The 14,999-nt window shown below is 38.9% G+C and overlaps 2 protein-coding genes across 2 annotated transcripts; both read right to left on the reverse strand.

Annotated features, from left to right (window-relative positions):
• paqr4b (progestin and adipoQ receptor family member IVb) lies at positions 1–4,147 on the reverse strand. Its single transcript, XM_077503383.1, has 3 exons — positions 3,844–4,147; positions 2,144–2,362; positions 1–1,477 (listed from the first exon to the last, which is right to left on the reverse strand). Exons 1-3 carry the CDS (start codon positions 4,004–4,006, stop codon positions 1,044–1,046), a joined length of 816 nt encoding a protein of 271 aa, XP_077359509.1. The 5' UTR covers positions 4,007–4,147; the 3' UTR covers positions 1–1,043.
• Positions 4,148–4,959: 812 nt separating this feature from the next.
• On the reverse strand, positions 4,960–13,601 carry cmn (calymmin). Its single transcript, XM_077503475.1, has 38 exons — positions 13,547–13,601; positions 13,439–13,471; positions 12,646–12,705; positions 12,517–12,579; positions 12,412–12,444; positions 12,250–12,330; positions 12,016–12,063; positions 11,884–11,928; positions 11,721–11,747; positions 11,561–11,581; positions 11,440–11,487; positions 11,313–11,363; positions 11,184–11,237; positions 10,196–10,627; positions 9,379–9,435; positions 9,234–9,284; positions 9,102–9,149; positions 8,981–9,028; positions 8,784–8,843; positions 8,675–8,707; positions 8,539–8,583; positions 8,409–8,447; positions 8,285–8,323; positions 8,109–8,198; positions 7,962–8,021; positions 7,829–7,879; positions 7,451–7,498; positions 7,181–7,252; positions 7,039–7,116; positions 6,898–6,966; positions 6,779–6,814; positions 6,639–6,701; positions 6,520–6,564; positions 6,382–6,438; positions 6,247–6,288; positions 5,967–6,176; positions 5,834–5,890; positions 4,960–5,772 (listed from the first exon to the last, which is right to left on the reverse strand). Exons 1-38 carry the CDS (start codon positions 13,599–13,601, stop codon positions 5,768–5,770), a joined length of 2,454 nt encoding a protein of 817 aa, XP_077359601.1. The 3' UTR covers positions 4,960–5,767.
• Positions 13,602–14,999: the final 1,398 nt, after the last annotated feature.

Here is a 14,999-nt window from a genome sequence, read left to right on the forward strand (position 1 = left end):
CTGTTCATTACTTGCAGGTGTGAGAGATTAAACGGTAAGCTCACCCTTCATACCAACAGGGCTAAAGTGCATTTAAAAAAATAAAAGTTACCCTTACATACGGTTCAGGCCTCACGCTATATAAAAATATGAACTACATATTTTTAACGTTTTATTAAAAGTCTAACCTTAAAGGGACACTTTCATTTTCAGCAGTAAAAAGTTATTTTGTCTATAATTAATTTGGTAACTTAATTATTTTTTATGTTCAATTAATACCTTTAAAAAGTAATTTTTCTACTTGCTGTCGACTGATAACATCACCTATGCTGAGGAAGTAGGTAACGACCAATCATGGCTCAGTTTACTGACCAAACCCAGAAAACAGGTGAGCCACGATTGGCAGTTACCTACTTCCTCAGCCAGGTGATGTCATCATCAGTCGACAGCAAGCAGAATAATTACTTTTTAAAGCTATTAATTTTGCATGAAAAATAAGTTATCAAATTCATTCTGGACAAAATATTCACTTTTCACCGCTGAAAATTGTTCAATGAGTCAAGTATCCCTATGATTCTCTTGACCGCCAAAAATGTTTCATAATGATGCGTAAAAATCACGATGTATGCCGCCATAAATGTTAAATGACGTGTTTTTTTGTTTTTTTTTTAATAATGGGAAGTGCAACATCTAAGTGCAGTGCTGCCTGGTCAATGGGTTGTGGAATAAAAAAAAAAGCCACTAACGATGGCCAGCAGATGGCAGCATTGTATCTTTTCAATGGGCTGCTTGGTGGGTACATACAGTTGTCGGGACAGTTTTAAACTCCCCGTTGATCACAATAGTATTTTTTTAGATTTATATTTGTGTATTCTGGATAATTTTATCACTATTAAAATCAGAACGTGTCAGAATTGCCACAAATCGTATTTAAAGTTTAGAATCTACTCATTGAGTTGACTCCTAACTCAATTCAATGCCAGCCCAGGTCAAATGAATCGTTTGACGTCTATAGCCGTCAACGGCAGACAACGAGCTAAAAGTCAACCTGGCTTGTTGCGCAATCACTCTGCGGGACATTGGTAGTTCTTAACCCAGGTCAGATCCTCCAGCGTCCCCCAATGCAGGTAAACGATGGAGCAGACGACCATGACGTGCATGATCTGGTGACTGTTACCCCAGTTGTCGAAGAGGCCCGGGACGAAGCGCTCGGGGATCTGGATCACGTTGACCAGCCCGCCGAGCACGGCCAGCAAGTCCATGATGACGAAGAGGCGCAGCGAATCGGGGCTGCCGGCCCCGCGGCCGTACACGCGGTACAGGAAGAGGCTGAAGCGGAACGCGGCCTGCCACACGAAGGCCCGCAGGCGCAGGACGTTGGTGCGGGCCGTGGTGGCGCAGTAGATGCCGTATGCGGACAGGAAGACGTAAGCCAGCAGGGCGGCCAGCTGCGCCGTCGGGAAGCAAAGGAGCGTGATGTGGATGATGGGGAGAGCGCCTGGTGATGAGGAGGAAAAGGATGCAAGTTTTAAAAAAAAAAAAAAAAAAAAAAAAGAATTTTTAAAATTCAGTTTTGTAATAAATAGTCAAATAAGAGACGTCACTCGACAATGGCAAAACCTAAATTATACAAACTAATTTCTCTTTAGCAATTTAGTTATTGAATATAATAATAAACCATATTTTGTAATGCTCTTTGAATTTCAAGAGAAATCTCAAACTGCTACAGAGGCAAATAATTATTAAATAAATAATAGAAATAGATTTGTACTGACTGTATGAACCAGAACAATAATTTATTGGAATCGGCGATCCATTGCTGTTTACATTCCCGTTGTTTGAGGTCATAACTGCTACAATCTGAATAAATCTTCCCTTTTATAATTTTCGAATTATATTTTTTTTTTATATTCATTTTTATTTTCACCTTTAGTCATTTATTTATTTAATGCATATTATGGAGGACCAAAACAGCCCAAAATTCAAAATAAATGACTATGTTATGGCTAAAAATGGGCAATTTTTTTCTGCTTAATTCCTATTCCACAAACACAATATTAATCAGAATGCTGCTTTTAGACTAGTGAGTCCGCAAAGAACACATATCTAAAACCTTTTAAAGAACTTAAGCATTTATTTTTTTTTTTCGCCAGGCAAGACCCACCTAGCGTGTTGACCAAGCACACGCCGAACATGTCCAGCGAGAGCAGAGTATCGTACACGTGCTCCCCGCCCACGTGGTTCATGAACACGTGATAGAGGACCGAGCCCACCGTGGGGCTGAGGCAGGCCAGGTAGTGGACCACGCAGATCCAGACGCTGTCCACCTCCGTCCAGGGGATGCTGAAGGGCAGCAGCACGAGGAACAGGAAGAAGGGGATGCCTGCGAAAGGCCAGAGAGGTTTCGAAATTTAAGAGATCACGCGACGCGTGCGCACACGAACTTGAGTGAGATCGTTAGCGTCTTTCTGTAAGAGTGCTAGACTTAACCAATTTTGGGGATATTCATGGAGAAAAATGGAGCTTGAAGGCGATACAATACAGTGATTTTAGACCAGGACACACATATGAAAATGGCATAGAAAGAAAAAGTGTTAATGTTGTACTTTCCTAAATGAAACCAATCTACAGTACTGATGTCTTTATTTAAAAAAAAAAAAAAAAAAAGAAGAAAAAAAAAAGACCATGTTCCTAAAAAGAGAGTATGGATGTATATTCCTGAAAAGTAGAAAAACGATGTTGAATGAACATTGATTTTGCACTTCCCTAAACAATAAAAATTAATCAAAATATGCATTTTACTAAAAAGTATGGATGCATTTTCCTAAAAAAAAAAAAAAAAAAAAAAAAAAAGTAGAAAAACAAATGTTAAAAAAAAAAAAGTCTTGACACTTGTTAACTTGTTACCCTTAAAAAGAAATTTTTGCATTTTGGACGTCACTAACAATAAAAAAATAAAAAATAAAAAATAAAAATATGCATTTTACTAAAAAGTATGGATGTATTTTCCTACAAAGTAGAAAAACAATGTTGAATGTTGAAAGACAAAATGTCAACTTATTACACTCTCAAAAACAAAACAGATTTTGGACTTCCTTAAATAAAAATTCATCAAAATATACATTTTACTAAAAAGATAAAAAGTGTTGACGTATTTCCCTAAAAAGTAGATTATTATTATTTTTTTTAAGAAACAAAGAAAATGTCGTCTTGTTACACTTTCTTAAAAAGAAAACTGATTTTGCACTTCCATAATCAAAAATTAATCAAAATATTAATTTTACTAAAAATAAGGTATGGATGTATTTTCCTAAAAAGTAGAAAAATGAGTTTTTTTTAAGAAACAAACCCAATGTTGACTTATTACACTTTCTTAAAAAGAAAACTGATTTTGCACTTCCCTAAACAATTTAAAAAAACAAAAAAAACAAAAAAAAAAACAAAAAAGCTAAATATGCATTTTACTAAAATCAAGGATATCAAATCATACATGTAGCACTGGTCTTAGTGGAGCCCAGATTTCAAGGCAAACACGGTGAAGCAGCATTTAGCCGTTATGCTGCTACTTTCTCAAACATATCTGCACTTCAACTTGAACAACTGCTTGAGCCACCCGAGTGCTCATCTGCTAAAGAACCCAGTTAGCAGCGGGATATTTCCAGGCCAGGGATTCCCAGGGCAGATTACAGCTAATCCCATATCCTCATTGCACGCTCCTGTCAAGTCAGCTTTGAAAACTAGCCACAAGTGAGAGTACCGCAGACATCTGCGACTTTGTACCTGCTGCCAGTCTAACAATAAATCAGCACGGTCTGTTTAAACACATGCCAAAAAAAAAAACAACAACAACAAAAGTTGACTTACCATGACTGTAGATGTTGCCCAGCTCATTGTGCATGTAAAAGAGACTCCGTACACACTCGTAAGCGTTGGACACGGGCCGGTAGCCGGTCAGGACGTATTTGTTGAACTGAAGATGCGAAGGGGTTTTGGTGAAGTCCAACAGCCGCGGCCCCGAGCCAACCATCCTGACAGACTACCGCGTGAGGCCGGCATCCTACGCCAGGCCTCGACGCGGCCCCCTGCGGGCCATCCCGCAGCTCAGGTGCAAGCGCAGTAGCCGCCGCTCAGGTTGGACTTGCTCGCCTGCGACCGGTGCTCAATCAGCGTGCGCTTCTTATTCTTCTTAAGGATAAAGCTGCGCTAATCTCTCGCCAAAAAGGCCACCACGCGCGTGATTGCAGCCGCCTCAAGTCTATCACACCTTAACGTCATTGGAAGCTTTAAGTTTAAGTTGTTGTTTTTTTTAATTTGGACTAATGGGTAGAAGATGTTTCAGTCATAAATGGTCAAATGAAAATGCTATTGTAAAGATTTTTGGCCAAAATGAGATTGTGTTTCCATTGTTATAATCTAAAATTAGCTTCCATCTTTAATTCAAATGTTAGTTTCCTAATTTAAATGTAGTTATTTTAGATAATTAGTCACCAACTTAACTGCTAATGTTAGCTTCCAACGTTGTTAGCACTAAGGAATAACAAAGTCGGCGTCAACATTATCTTTCATCGTTAGATTCTAAAAGTTAGCTTCTGTTACCACTAACTTTAGCTTATGACATTGCCTAGTGTGTTAGCACTCAGAAAAATGGTTAGCTTCAAGGCTAGTTTTGACATTAGCTGACAACTTTGCCTTCAACATTAGCTTTTTCTTTAGTTAGCTTCCAACATTGACTTCAATGCTTTGTACGTTAGATTAGATTATGAAGTTGATTTTGGAAGCTAATCTTTGCGGTCATGTTGGAAGATAACATTGAAAGCTAAAGCTGAAAGCTAGCATTTGAAAACTTCAGCCGCTGTGTTACTTGCCCATACATATACGCATCATCAGCAAAAACTGGCCTGAAGTGCAAAGTAGAAGTTTGCTTTTTTTTTCTTCATCTTTTCATTTCATCATTACAAATTGTAAAAGCGCACACAAAGCTGAAGTGTCTTGGGTTTTAATCACTCAAATACTGTACAACAAAACCACTATTTTACCACAAATGGTAATAAAATAAAAATAAAAATAAAATAAATTAAAGTATTTTGGCTTTATATAGAAATATTTATATCCTCCTGACTACCAGCAATTCAAATTGGTCCTCTTTAGTGGACCTTTTTAAAGCTGAATATCTCCCACCCAGTTGCATTCAGAGCTTTCCAATGATACCAAATGTGTAGGGGTGGGGCTTTGCTACCTTTGGTTGCATCATAAAAGAAAATGGCTTCCCTCGCTGCTTCCCCCACTTTTTAGGGAAGAGGAAAAGTAAGTGTATAACACTTTTTATTGAACAAATTTAGGCTTTAAATGTTGTTAACATGTTTTCTATAAGACTCTTAAGAACACAAAGTATTGTTTGAATTATTTTAACTGTATTTGAGCCTTGCATTTAAGTTTTAAAAAATGTCCTCTGTAGTGGACACATATCTTAAAATTAAAAACTTTTTTTTTTTTTTTTTTCAAAAATTTCTTTTGCAGTATTCCAATTACTTCATAAAGATTGGAGAATATCAAAATAAACATGATTGGACAATATTTTTTTTCCTGGTAGTCAGGAGGATATCTGAGGCAAAACGTACTGATTCAATCAAAAACTAACAAGCAGACAAAACTCCCAGTCGTCAAATTGTTTGTTGCAGGGCGCATTAAGAGGTATATTTTGATATAATTATCAATCTGTAAATAAACTAATATACAATGAGGAATGATGACAACTATACAATATTGGAATAAAGTGATGACAGCAGTGTTAACCTGCGTGAAAAAAAGACCAATTAATCTTTTTGCATTTTTATATTTTGAAGTCACTTCCTACCTTGGTAGCCACCATTTCCAAAGAATCCATTCAAGTCATATTTATCATTCTTTGATCCTGAAGACAAAACGAAAACAGTCACACAAAAAGTTCCAAACGGTTCATTTGGGGTTTTGATAATGCGGTCTCTTGCCTTGAGGGTGAATATGCAGTTTGAGCTGCTGCTGGATGTGAAGCTGCCGCGGCCTCTGCTCCGGGTCGTCCGGCTGCTCCGACCCTCGGGCCGTGTCGTGATTGAACGCGAGGCCGGCGCCCGTGAGGTCGGAATTGCGGTCGTCCATTCTCGCTGGCATGAAGGCGGAGTCTAGCGGCCAGGGAGAGGGCACTGCGGGGAGTGAAATAACTGGAGAGAAAACAATCATTTTTATCATCGTTTAACATGAAATGTGGCAACGTGGAAAGTGACACGTTACCTTCTGGCTGCAGCTTGCTTCCACTTATGTAACCAACATTTTCTGACAGTAAAAATAAATAAATAAAATAAACAAATGTGAGGACGTTAAAACTTGTGACCTACTATTGTTCACACATGATTAATTCCCACTTACCATAGTTATTATTCGCCATGCTCTCACTCGCTCGTGACAGATTCGGATCGCCTCTCACTGAGAGGAAATTAAGACCAAGATCACTACGAAATTAAATATTTAAAAGCCAAAACCTATTTCCTTAAATGGTGGACGTACCGTTGGTATTCTCAGCTGTACCTGGCTGGGATTCATAAGGTGACCCTGTTTACAGAAATACTATCATTGTCACTGAAATATCTGGTATGCTGCAGGAAATGAACCAACTTCTGCGCTACCTGATCGGCTGTCAGAAGCGGATTGGAGAGGCTGGCCCTGGTGGAGTAGTCCCAAGTTATCCACTAAAAGATTCAAACCAAAATGATCGACAGCTGACCTTGAGTGGTAATGTGTACTAAATGATAAAACAAAAACAAACCATGTTTCCCAGCAGGCTTCCCTTCACCACCACCACCTTGGCAAACACATAAAAAAAATATTCAAGTTTAAAAAAAAAAAAAAAAAAAAAAAAAAAAAGTCCCTTTCGAAGGGTCTTACCATAGTTCATATTTGGTCCAATTACAAGTGGACTTGACTGATACGGTAAGGCCCCTGGACCTGATGGTACTAACAAATGAGCAACGAGCAATACAAATGATGAATTGTTCAATTGATTGGTTTGTTTCCAAATATTTTCACCATATTGTCCAGTGCCAGGAGACTTGAGCTGAGGAACAAACCCAACAGGTTGCAATTCTTGGGGCATTTTTCCATAACCTGTGCAGGGGAAAAGCCGTTAGAACAATAAACAAAAATAAACGTGTGTCAAAAGTTGACTCACCATATTTTCCAGCCATGTGTCCATTATTAACAAGACCTAGAAGGTGGCCAGTATTTGGGATACTGCCATAGCCTGACAAAAATCCAGACAGTTAAAAGTTTAAGTGACCATTTCTAGCTTATACATATAAACTTACCATATTGTCCAGTGAAACCACCCATATTATGTACATCATTACATAAGAGGAATTACAGTGACTTTGAAACAAAATCTGACTTTAAAACATTTGTTTAAACTGCATTGTGATTATACACGACCAATGTACCCTACCATATCTTCCTGGAATCACATCAGCAGCGGGTCCATAGATGCCATTGCCTGTATTGAAAATGGACACTTTCAGAATCAGACCTTTTTATAATGTTTGTAAACAATAGGTGCAAGAGTATTTCTGGGTGGCGGAAAGCAAGTAACGCACCAAAAACAGTGACAAAACTCCCCCCCGGTTAAAATGGGAAAAAAATATGAATCCAGCAATTCCATACATGCTGATTAACAACAACCACCAAATCCTATTGGCCGTGGCAAACCGCCAGGTTTATAAAGTTCCAGGGGAAACCCTGGTCTAATGGTGCCATCTGAACTTTGTGTGACATTATAAGTTCTATATTGATGTCACTCATTTCAAGATGCACACAACGTAAATACCTCCATTATTTCCTGTCTGAGGGTTGCCACCAAACTGCAATCCACCAATTCCTGAATCAACAGAAGGCAATATTAACAAACCAAAATTAACTCTTTGGAAAGTTTAAGGTTTAACAAAAGAACAAAAACTCACCATACTTTGCTTTCTCAGGACCCATCCCAGGCTGACCCCCGTAAGGTAAGCCCTCCATTCCTGGCATAGGTGGTAGAAAACGTTACTGCTTGCTTGCTACAAAGTTTTTTTTTCCTGACTAAATTACATCCAAGATTTAAAACATACCGCCGTAGACCCGGCCTTGTTTTCCATTTGGTCTGAGACCAGCTGGCTCTGGCTCCGGCTCCGGCTGATTTGCACCTGTAGAAATCAACACTGCAGGAAGGTAAGTATCACATAATAAAAAAAAAAAAAAAAAAAAGTGTGAAGCGTAGACCCTTTATGAGATGGCATAGTCTTACCATCCACTCCATTGTAAGGCACCTGCACACCGCCACCTGCTAATTCAGCATAAAATAAATAATAAAAAAATAAAAAAAATAAAATATCCAAATTGACATTGGATTGGGATCCAAATTCTCATACCTGATTTAGCATCACTTGCCGGAACACCGTGACCAAGATCTGGAAAATGTTTAAACAATTAAACATTCATCCTTTTAATACAAAGGAAAAATAAATAAATTAAAAAAAATAAAATCCCACAATTACATACTCGCATAGTCAGGCTGGACACCAGCAACATATCCATTTGAATAGCCTAAAATCAAAACAAAACAAAAAAGCAACATAACGACATTTATGTCATTAATTCGAGTCTTAATGTGGAGCTTTAAGCATCCACAGTTTACCTGCTTTCAAACTGTCACCAGGACCTGCATTTCCTATAAATACAGATTTCATCTTTATTAAAAATGTGTGTTCTCTTTGTGTACGTGACAGAGTTATTTAAATGCTGACCCAGGTAAGAGTTTCCCTTAACGTAGCCAGCTCCTCCAAGGTTGGCTCCTTGTCTATAAACTGAGGAAGCACAATGAAAAATGTTGGTGAAATGCTTTTGGGGTTAGGGAATAGCATACTTGGCTGCATTAGGATATCCACTGCTTATACACAAGTATGAATGAGTTGGCACATTTGTCATTATTAGTCAATCTTACCGGCTCCATATGCATGATTAGGTCCAGCATAGCCTCCAGCTCCATAACCTTTCAATAAACATACATGTGCAATTTAAAATGTATTGTCAGTTTCAAATTCTTAGACTGAAATTTGGTTTACCGGGGTGGGTGCCAAATCTGTTTAGAACATCTGCTCCTGCGCCGTAACCTGATGAATACAAAAGTATGAGGAGGAAAAACAATTTCTTCAGAAGGTTCATAATACTGGACATCTTTATCGGAATTGCTTCACCTGGTCTAGGTATTTTCATCCACTGCCCATTCGGACCCCCTGGGCCACAGTCTACAACAAAATGAGCATTGATGATTTAAAAAGCGTTTCCAAAGAAATGATCTGGACACGTAAGGTGAATTTGATGTATAAATGAGAAAGTTACCAGGTTTCCCTGCTTTAGCTCCCTGTCCCTTGGATATTGAAGCTCCGCCCCCATTCTCTAAAATTCAGGACAGATTGGAACGTCTACATTTAGTCAAACTGTTTATATGACATACTGTTTAGTTGAAAATGAATTGCTTTTGTGGTATACATGGCAAGTTGATCACCATGCAGGAAACCAACATGAGCTTACTCCAATTACATATTAAGTTGAATTGAATTTAATGTTATACAGGTTACAATATAGTATATTGGCTTTAAAGATGAAGTCAACTTTAAACATTTCTTGACAATATATGTTATATATGTGACCTGATTAGTCTAAATATGACATTCTGATCAATATTACATTTTGGAATAAGAGTTATGAGGCAAAATCAAGCTGTTTTAATCCATTTCATGGGGCGGCCATTTTGCCACTTGGTGTGGACTGAAAATGACATCACAGTTGCTCAGGGCTCAGGCAACGGCCAATCACAGCTCACCTGTTTTTCTGAAGATGAGCTGTGATTGTTTGTTACCTCCTGAGCAACCGTGATGTCATTTTCACGCGACAGCAAGTGGCAAAATGGCCGCCCCCTGAGATGGATGAAAACAACTGATTTTACTGCTTAACTCCATAATACTAATCAGAATACAATATTTAGACTAGTGGGGGGGGCTCCATAAAACATATTTTGGTGTTGACTTCCCCTTACTGCCCATAAATACTGCCCATCTTTCCATTTAACATAAAAAATGGCATTCAAAACAAAAACAAGATTGTTTCAAAATTCAAACATGTGGCCAATTTAAGGTTAAGACGTCTTGATACTTGCCTTGAGGAAGGGCTACAGGCCTACCTCCTGCCTGTCCAGCATCATAAGATGGGGGCTTAACACTTTTGGCCAGTGGCTTCACGAGCGCTGGCCCAAGAGAGGTTTCAGGCCCGAGCTTGGGTTCTTTGCCCGGAGGGAAAATGGGTACTGCATATGCCGGCGTAGAGTCAGCCTGTGAATGCATGTAGTTTTTCCCTTGCGGCACAAGCGACGGCAGCTTCTGGTACTGGTCTTGGGTGACCAGAACAAGCCGGCCGCTGGTGGCCTCAGGCGCCGACAGCCCGTCACCTTCGATGATTGGTCGCCGAGGCGAGGCGCCTTCGCGGAGCGGTGAACCTGGTTGCTGAGGTGGCAGAACATCACCTTTAAGGCCTTTGCCGTTTGGGGCACCTGGCATCTTTGGACCTTTAGCGTACGGCATCTGGGCAAATCCTGAGATGCAAACAGAAGCATTTTCATGTAAACCGTTAAGCTTATGCTAGCATGCTAGTTAGGCTAATATGTTAGCTAGTATTATTTATGAGCCTCATGTGAAGGTTGTTTGTTGAATCATCTACTGAATATGGCTTAAATACGATTTTTGTAACATTGGTTCAAGAATGTGCACACGCTAGCATGCTAGTTAGGCTAATATGTTAGCTAATATTTATGAGCCTCACATAAAGGTTGTTTGTTGAATCTACTGAATACAGCTTAAATACGATTTATGTAACATTGGTCAAAGATTGTGTACATGCTTGATGGTGTTTTATGATCCTCCGTTTCAAATGGTGTGCCGCCATTTTGTGTCACATGTTACAAAATTACTCTTAAAAGGGGAAGTCAACCCCAAAAAACATTTTCTTGACAATATGTTCTATGCAGCCCCACTAGGCTAAAGATGACAGGTCGTAGTCCTCCTGCTCCATATCCTGAATGAAGTTGTTTATATTTATCTTAATACCAAGAACAGAGCGCCCAATTGTAATAAACAATTCCAGAAACGCACCAGTGAGTTTATTTCCGGATCTTCCGAGTGCTGCACCATTTCCAGCTCCAGCGCCTGAAGGAAAAGCATAAAAACAAATAAGATGTTGGCAAGATCAGTGATTTGTCATTCAGATTAATAGGATGTCACCATTGGGTCTGGCTCCATATCCTTTCATGCCACCAGCTACGGTTCCATGACCTTAAACCAAACATTCCTTAATAGACCATTGGTGAATTGCTCGCATTAGGAGGTACGCCTAAGTGTGATCCACTACCATTAGGTTTGGCTCCATATCCATTGGGAAGAACTCCAGTTGCATAGCCTTGATTTTAAGAGATGGCGATTATACTTGTGATACACGTGCTTTTGCAACATGTTTTTGGACATGGTAGTACCTCCTCTGTTTGCGCCGTATCCTGAAAACAAAATTTGCTATTATAACTACTTATAATAGACACATTTTGAATATAACTTGTAAGACTCCCGCGACACTTGTGAGGAATAAGCGGTCATGAAGATGGATGGATGGATGGATGGATGGATTGTGAGACTCACCATTGGGCTTGACACCATTCCCATAGCCTTAGAAAACAAAAACAAAAAGTTAACATAAGATGCCATTCACACCTATGAATAATAGTCTTGAAACTAACATGCACATTTTTTTTTTTTTTTGGAATGTGGAAGGAAGCCAGAATATTCAGTATATCATATCTACCTGGTTTGACAGGATAGTTAGTGCCACCACTGGGGTACCCATAACCTTGACAATGAACCACCAATAACATCCAACATCCAACATTACTGATTATATGGTTTGATTAAAAAAAAAAAGGCAATAATGACCCACCGGTTGGTATGCCGCCAATACCATTCTGGGACCTTGCACCTCCGTAAACTTCAGTTTACGAAAAGGGAATTTATTAGTAATTTGTCACGGAAATGGAAATATTAGGTTCACGTGTACAAACCCGACAGATTGTAATACAGTATTGGTTCTCATTAGATTGTGCAAGTGTATAAAATAAAGTTGTACATTAACTTGGGAGTATAATTTGTTCCGTTCAAGAGTAAAGACACCAACCTGGCTTGGGTCCTTTGATTCCACCACTTCCGTATCGTGGTCCAAGGCCCATTCCAGCACTGCCATAACCAGCAGTGTAGCCTAAAAATACACACAAATGTATTGTCATAACACTATCTACAGTAGCAGGAGAAGTCAATGATGACTAACTGACTGACTTACCACCCATCGGTTTCATACCATACCCACCATACGCTGAAACAAAAGCACACCATTAGAACATACAACGATGAAACGAGCTGTACAGAGAAACTCGCGTACACTTGCCCTGGTTCTTGGCAAGCTGAGGCACCCCCTGACCATGGGACGCTCCCACACCTGCACCGGGACCTTATTGAGAATCAAATGCAAAGTGAACGTTGACCTCACAAGAAAATTGTAGATGCATCTCATCACCTGCTCTATAGTATGGCTGGCTGTATCCTTTCACGGGTTTACGTCCAGCACCCCCCAGCGCTGTTAAGTACAATATTGAATGTAAGAGATTAATACGCACATGGTCCTACCTTATAATGGGGGTTTGGTTTCCCAAACTTTACCATTACTTCCAGCTGCATTTGGTAGACCAGCTTTCCCGCCATATCCTAATGAAGATGTGAAATGATGTGTAGTATCGTACGAGGAAGTCAGGTGGGACTACTTTAGTCAGAAACCCTTTGATCCTATTGTTTGAGTGATTTATGACTCCTAGTAGAACTTTTTTGTGTGTAATCTGTCTGCATAGCCTTGTGTAAAAGGTAAAAAAGTGATTTGACACCATCTTATGGCATCTATGGGCAAATGCAAACAATTTTGGGTGGACACCAATTATTCATGGGTGTTAACTGTACATTTATGCCTGACCAAATGTAACCAAACTCCTTGGCCAAACATTTCCATGTTATCATTTGAAATACAACACAGCCATAAAGTTTCCAGAGCTGCATTGTTACCAAGTTAAACAACATTCCAACTTCCAGGGCATTATGGAAACAGTTTTCCACACTCAGTCCAATCCACACAGCAAACATTCCTTACCATAACCTCTATTGGCAAGTCCATTGTGTGCATGACCTATAAGGGTACAAAATATTTTTATAGTTTTATATCATCAAAATATTGTACTGTACAGTGAGGAGGAGGAAGTTTAATTTCACATGTCAACCACAGCAACTAATAATACATTATACAGTCTTTGGACGTAACTCACCATTTGGCTTGGCTCCATTTCCACCAAGAGCTCCTGTTGCAGGCCCATAACCGAACAAAACATTTATGTTTTAAGAAGATTCATTTACTCGAAAATCTGATTACGTACCCTTCATCTGGCCTTTGTTCCCATTCTGGGTTCCACCTCCATAACCTTGAGACATCAAGCTTTCTCATGAATACGACAAAAAAAAAAAAAAAGATAGCCGGCAAAATTCTTCCTTCTGATTATCTAAAGTTACCATTTCCTTTATTTCCTCGTCCAGCAAATGCAGCAGCGTGAGCTCCGTAGCCTGCAATGCGGACATTTGACATCAATACATTGCTGGAGAGTGCGAACAGTGATATTTTCTAAGGGAAACATACCGTTGCCTTTTATTAGATGTTGGTTGGTGGGACCAGCATGACTGCCATATCCTGCAACAATGATGCATTAAATTAACTTTGGGTTGAATATTGTATTAGAGATAGACATGTGTTTTTTTCAGGGCCAATAACAGGGGGCGGTTAATATTTGGAGCGGATATTAAATTTCACTAAAAGGGAAAATATTGGCTTTAAAATTTGGAAAAAATACAAACTCCAGCTCTTATTTTTGGGGGGAATTTTAAAGCATATTTATTGAGCAAGTTTTAGGGCTAGTAAAATCTTGCAGGGTTTTTATTTATTATTATTATTTTTTAAACCTTAGTCAATAGATTTGTTTTTAAAATCTAACAAGTTTCAGGATAACAAAGGGCAGTAGCACGTTTTCAAAAGTAAAAAAAAAAAAAAGAAAAAAAAAAAGAAAAAAAAAAAAGAAAAAAAAAGTGTTTTCTACAGTAAATTAAGTATTCCAATCTTAGATATTAATTTTTTATTTCGTAGTTTTAATTTCAAAACAAAAACTGAAGGTGCAAAGGGTCAGTGCATCACTGAAAATAAAAAAATAATAATAAAATAAAGGATCTTTGTGTAGTTTGTCATTTTTTTTTTTTTTTTTTTTTTTTTTTTTTTTTTTTTAAACTCGTGATTGCCACCTGACCCAAAGCGTAACTGCAGCATCTGTGTCATGCTAGTTCATGGTGCGTGTACGTGTAAGATCTTAAGTGCACGCCACATGCCCGCTACGCCACGGGGACGTGCATGACGTCACCCTCCACCACGCCACCCTCTAGCCATCAGAAACTAGAAACTACCAAGACTATTTTGATTTAATGCCATATGCAACAATTGAAATGTGTCCGTTTTTACAATGCATGTTCACCACCTTGTGGCCACACTTCTTAACCTCTCCCTGCACCGTAGCCTTCAAAAACAAGTTCAAATTTGTTGATGATGATGATTATTATTCAAAGCAGACCTGAAATGAAATCAATAAATCAACCTTTTGTCGCTGCTCCATTGGCCATCCCTGCAGATCCTCCATAGCCTTTAAATGGGAGTGTAACGCCAATCAAAAAACGAGCTTCATCTTGTGAAGCTCATGTTGCTTTTAGTTCACGTTTGTTTACTCACCTACTCCATTATTGAGGTATCCAGCGTATCCATTATGTGAACCTAAACCTGAGAAAAACAAAACA

The sequence above is a fragment of the Festucalex cinctus genome, chromosome 17 (genome assembly GCF_051991245.1).
Source record: "Festucalex cinctus isolate MCC-2025b chromosome 17, RoL_Fcin_1.0, whole genome shotgun sequence".
Classification (NCBI taxonomy): Eukaryota; Metazoa; Chordata; class Actinopteri; order Syngnathiformes; family Syngnathidae; genus Festucalex; species Festucalex cinctus.

What these genes read in the sequence shown, in the direction of transcription:
- paqr4b (XM_077503383.1), bottom strand. Translation starts at nt 4,006, where the DNA reads ATGGTTGGCTCGGGGCCGCGGCTGTTGGACTTCACCAAAACCCCTTCG. An exon ending in GGGCAACATCTACAGTCATG is followed by an intron (nt 2,363 to 3,843) that starts GTAAGTCAACTT and finishes GGCCTTTCGCAG; the next exon opens with GCATCCCCTTCTTCCTGTTC. An exon ending in GTGCTTGGTCAACACGCTAG is followed by an intron (nt 1,478 to 2,143) that starts GTGGGTCTTGCC and finishes CCTCATCACCAG; the next exon opens with GCGCTCTCCCCATCATCCAC.
- cmn (XM_077503475.1), bottom strand. Translation starts at nt 13,601, where the DNA reads ATGTCTCAAGGTTATGGAGGTGGAACCCAGAATGGGAACAAAGGCCAG. An exon ending in TAACTATCCTGTCAAACCAG is followed by an intron (nt 11,748 to 11,883) that starts GTAGATATGATA and finishes TTGTTTTCTAAG; the next exon opens with GCTATGGGAATGGTGTCAAG. An exon ending in TGTGATTCCAGGAAGATATG is followed by an intron (nt 7,253 to 7,450) that starts GTAGGGTACATT and finishes GATTTTTGTCAG; the next exon opens with GCTATGGCAGTATCCCAAAT.